The sequence below is a fragment of the Arachis stenosperma genome, chromosome 4, assembly GCF_014773155.1.
Source record: "Arachis stenosperma cultivar V10309 chromosome 4, arast.V10309.gnm1.PFL2, whole genome shotgun sequence".
NCBI lineage: Eukaryota > Viridiplantae > Streptophyta > Magnoliopsida > Fabales > Fabaceae > Arachis > Arachis stenosperma.
In genome coordinates this window covers 11,538,045-11,542,500 of record NC_080380.1, presented here as the reverse complement: position 1 = coordinate 11,542,500, position 4,456 = coordinate 11,538,045, and the positions used below count along the sequence as shown (strand labels likewise).

The following is a 4,456-nucleotide window of genomic DNA, read 5'->3' as shown; positions in this document are numbered from 1 at the left end:
TAATTATTTTTTCTTGGAAAATATATATAGGTGATATTATTGAACGTATCAACTCATTTTTCTAATTATTTTCAAAGTCTCAAAAAATAACATATATATTTAAATATAAAATGAATTTAAGTATATTAATGTTACAAGTATACTAAATTAGTGGTATGAATATTTTAGGGGGAAAAACCTGATCTAACTGTATAGATATATTTGTAGCAAATGTGAAAGAGGTGGATGTTGTTGGAATCAAAAGTAAAAATGAATGAATTTTTAATTCAATTTGTTTCCATACCATCATAATGTAGTGTTAGAACATTGACTATGATGAGATAATGCCATGGCAACACTATTTTCATTTAAATTTGTGTGACGTTTGTCTTAGCTCAATTATACGTAAAGTGTTGTATTATATATTTGGCACTATAAGTATAAATATAACATCTATGGTAGCTTCGTTCTACACAAAAATACAGAAACCAATACCTTAGAAACACAGAACCATGGTGTTACTACGTTCACACTTGCCAACACTATTAGTCCTTTTGTTATCATCAATTTTTTCATTCTCAAATTCAGCTTCCATTGAAGAAAACTTCATCCAATGCCTAAGCTTTTATTCAGATAAAGCCCCACCGTTTTCCTCATCAATTGTGACACCAAAGGATGATTCATTCACCAACGTTCTTGATTCCTCAGCACAGAATTTAAGGCTTCTGGTGCCTTCTGCGCCGAAGCCGGAGTTTATCTTCACACCGTTGAATGAATCTCATGTCCAAGTGGCTGTGATTTGCTCAAAGAAGCTTGGAATTCACATGAGAGTGCGAAGTGGAGGCCATGACTATGAAGGATTGTCATATGTTTCTGAGATTGAAACTCCTTTCATAATCATTGATTTGGCCAAGCTTCGCGCCGTGGAAGTAGACATACAAGATAGCAGCGCTTGGGTCCAAGCCGGCGCCACGGTCGGCGAAGCCTACTACAGAATATCAGAGAAAAGCCCGGTTCATGGATTCCCGGCCGGGCTTTGCACAAGCTTAGGGATTGGAGGACACATTGTGGGAGGTGCATATGGATCCATGATGAGAAAATATGGGCTTGGAGCCGACAATGTCCTCGACGCGAAGATTGTTGATGCCAATGGTAGATTACTTGACAGAGAAGCCATGGGAGAAGATGTGTTTTGGGCCATCCGAGGAGGCGGAGGTGGAAGCTTTGGAATCGTTCTTTCGTGGAAGTTGAATCTTGTTCCAGTGCCAGAAACCGTGACAGTTTTCACGGTTTCCAAGACACTGGAGCAAGATGCAACTAAGATTGTTCAAAGGTGGCAAGAAGTAGCACCAAACATAGATGAGGAACTCTTCATGAGAGTCATCATTCAACCAGCTTCTACTGCTAACAAAACTGAAAGAACCATCTCAACTTCTTACAATGCTCTATTCCTTGGTGATTCTCTATACAAATACTTCATTTTTACTGACAGCCTCGCCTAGTGGAACAAGACTTTGTTGTTGTGCATATCTGCTTCGAATACTATAGCTACTAGTTTAATTTAATACACGTATTTGAATTTGTGTAATGCAGGTGATGCTGATACACTCCTCCAAGTAATGCAGCAAAAGTTTCCTGAATTGGGTTTGACCAAAAACGATTGCTTGGAAACCAGTTGGATCAAATCAGTGCTGTATATTGCTGGCTTCCCTAAAGATACACCTCCAGAAGTTCTGCTTCAAGGGAAATCAACATTCAAGAATTACTTCAAAGCCAAGTCAGATTTCGTTAGAGATCCGATACCAGAAACCGGCCTAGAAGGGCTGTGGCAAAGGCTGCTTGAAGAGGATAGTCCCTTGATGATTTGGAACCCATATGGTGGAATGATGAACAGCTTCTCGGACTCCGATTCGCCGTTCCCTCACAGAAATGGAACTCTCTACAAGATCCAGTACTTAACTTTATGGCAAGATGGAGACAAGAATGCAACAAAGCATATAGAATGGATTAGGAAGCTTTACAATTACATGACACCTTATGTGTCTAAGTTCCCAAGGGAAGCATATGTGAACTATAGAGATCTTGATTTGGGTATGAACAAGAAGAATAGCACAAGCTATATACAAGCAACTGCATGGGGTAACATGTATTTCAAGGACAATTTCAATAGGTTGGTTAAGATTAAGACTAAATTTGATCCTGAGAATGTGTTTAGGCATGAACAGAGCATTCCACCACTTCCAGTTTCAAGGCTAAAAGACAGAAAATGCAATAAATGGGGATAAGAGTTATATTATTAGGGGGTGGAATCTGGAAAACTTGTTAGAAGTGTTTATTTGATAATTTAGAGGAATAAAAAGAAGGTTTGTATTTGTATGTTAATTAGTATTCTGTTTTTTGTTTGTTCATTTTTAATGTTAATGTTGTAACACAGTAATCAAGTGCTTAATCATATTGTTCATTGTGATTCTGTATCTAACAAGATTACAACTGTTCTAAATACAAAGAAACTCGGCAGTATATAGTGTTGCTTTCCTTGCAAAACATTCATGGTCTCTGTCTCTGTTCTCAAGCAATTACACAATTTGCTGTTCATTTGTAAAATTTTTTACCTCGCTTCTTATTTTATTTCCGTCCAAACATACCAAAACTTTCAAATATTTAACTTCATTTAAAATAAAATTGAACATATTCCACAAGAGAATAATATTGATTAGACCATGGTGCATTGAAGAATATTTTTGTGGGCTAAAATAATAAAGATCTTACTTTCAACAAATATTGAAAAATGATACATGTTAAAAAATAACACGTGTTTATGTCTAAAATATATGATAAATGATCTTTTTATGAGAGCTGCTATATATCCAAATTTTTTTGGCAATTAAGTCTGATTAAATTAGCCCAAATTAAATTTTTGCGTTTCTCTACTCCCCCTCTTTCTTTTCTTAGTGTTCCTCTTCCTTCTTCTTCGCGTTCTTTTTTTTGGTTTTATTCTTCTCAAAAAAGTAAATCAAGAAGAATTTTAAAAAAATAAAATAAGAAGGAAAAGATGAAAAAAAAAAGAAAATGAGGAGAAAAAATTTAAGTGAAACGAAACCAAATGAACCTAAATTAAACTAAAGAAATAAACTGAAATTTTTGGAATAAAAAATTTGGTCAATACTTAACAGTAGCATCAAGTGAACCTTAGTTAATTCATAAATGAATCGAAATTAGTTCATATTTGAACAAAAACTAACTAAACAACCACACATGAACAAATTCAGCAAATTCAAGCGAGAAGAAACCAAATGAACCTAAATTACACTAAGAAATGAACCAAAATTTCTTAAAGAATAAAAAATTTGGTTAATACTTAACCACAACATCAAGTGAACCTCATTTAATTCACAAATGAACCGAAATTAGTTTAGATTTGAAAAAAAAAACTAACTAAACAATCACACATAAACAAGTTCAGTAAATTCAAGCGAAACAAAACCAAATGAATCTAAATTAAACTAAGAAATGAACCGAAATTTTTTAAGGAATAAAAAATTTGGTCAATACTTAACAGTAGCATCAAGTGAACCTCAGTTAATTCACAAATAAACTGAAGTTAGTTTAGATTTGAACAAAAACTAACTAAACAACCACACATAAACAAGTTCAGTAAATTCAAGTGAGATGAAACCAAATGAACCTAAACTAAACTAAGAAATGAACTAAAATTTCTTAAGTAATAAAAAATTTTGTCAATACTTAACAGTAGCATCAAGTGAACTGCAGTTAATTCACAAATGAAGCGAAATTAGTTTAGATTTGAACAAAAACTAGCTAAACAACCACACATAAACAAGTTCAGTAAATTCAAGCGAGACGAAACCAAATAAAACTAAATTAAACTAAGAAATGAGCCGAAATTTCTTAAGAAATAAAAAATTTGGTCAATACTTAACAACAGCATCAACTGAACCTCAGTTAATTCACAAATGAACCCAAATTAGTTCAAATTTGAACAAGCATTAAAAAAAACTCAATCACCAACAAAAACACATCAAATTCGTTTCTGGATCCAAATGAACCTCAAATAAACTAAGAAATAAACCGAAATTATTTAATAATGACACCAGAGAAAATCAGAACCAATAAAGATGTTAGCAAAATATTGATGTTGCTAGTAATGAGGATAACGAAAGAGAAAAATAACGAAAAAAGAAAAGAAGAAGAAGATGCAGCACCAGGAAAAGAAGAGGAGGAGCGACGGCAATAAACGTGTGCGCGTGAATTTAAAATACTTGGTTGGTCTTTATTAGAATTATGACTTGGATGTAGAGATTTATTTTTTTTTTATCTACATAGCATTTTTAATAGCAATAGAAACTAAACAGGCTCCGAAATCACCACTAACCAAAATTACTTCACACAAAAGAGAAATCCCAACATAAAAGATGCTGAAATAGAACCTCTTATTAATTTCAAAAAAGGTTACACA

The 4,456-nt window shown here is 33.5% G+C and overlaps 1 protein-coding gene across 1 annotated transcript; it reads left to right on the top strand.

Annotated features, from left to right (window-relative positions):
• Positions 1-467: 467 nt before the first annotated feature.
• LOC130973494 (berberine bridge enzyme-like 13) lies at positions 468-2,443 on the top strand. The gene is made up of 2 exons (XM_057898050.1): positions 468-1,434; positions 1,573-2,443. The coding sequence occupies exons 1-2, from the start codon at positions 492-494 to the stop codon at positions 2,262-2,264; spliced, it is 1,635 nt and encodes a 544-aa protein (XP_057754033.1). The 5' UTR covers positions 468-491; the 3' UTR covers positions 2,265-2,443.
• Positions 2,444-4,456: the final 2,013 nt, after the last annotated feature.

Bases quoted from the DNA above. Each gene is read 5' to 3' on its own strand.
- LOC130973494 (XM_057898050.1), top strand. From the start codon at position 492: ATGGTGTTACTACGTTCACACTTGCCAACACTATTAGTCCTTTTGTTA. The intron at 1,435-1,572 runs GTGATTCTCTAT...TGTGTAATGCAG, and splicing joins TTACAATGCTCTATTCCTTG to GTGATGCTGATACACTCCTC.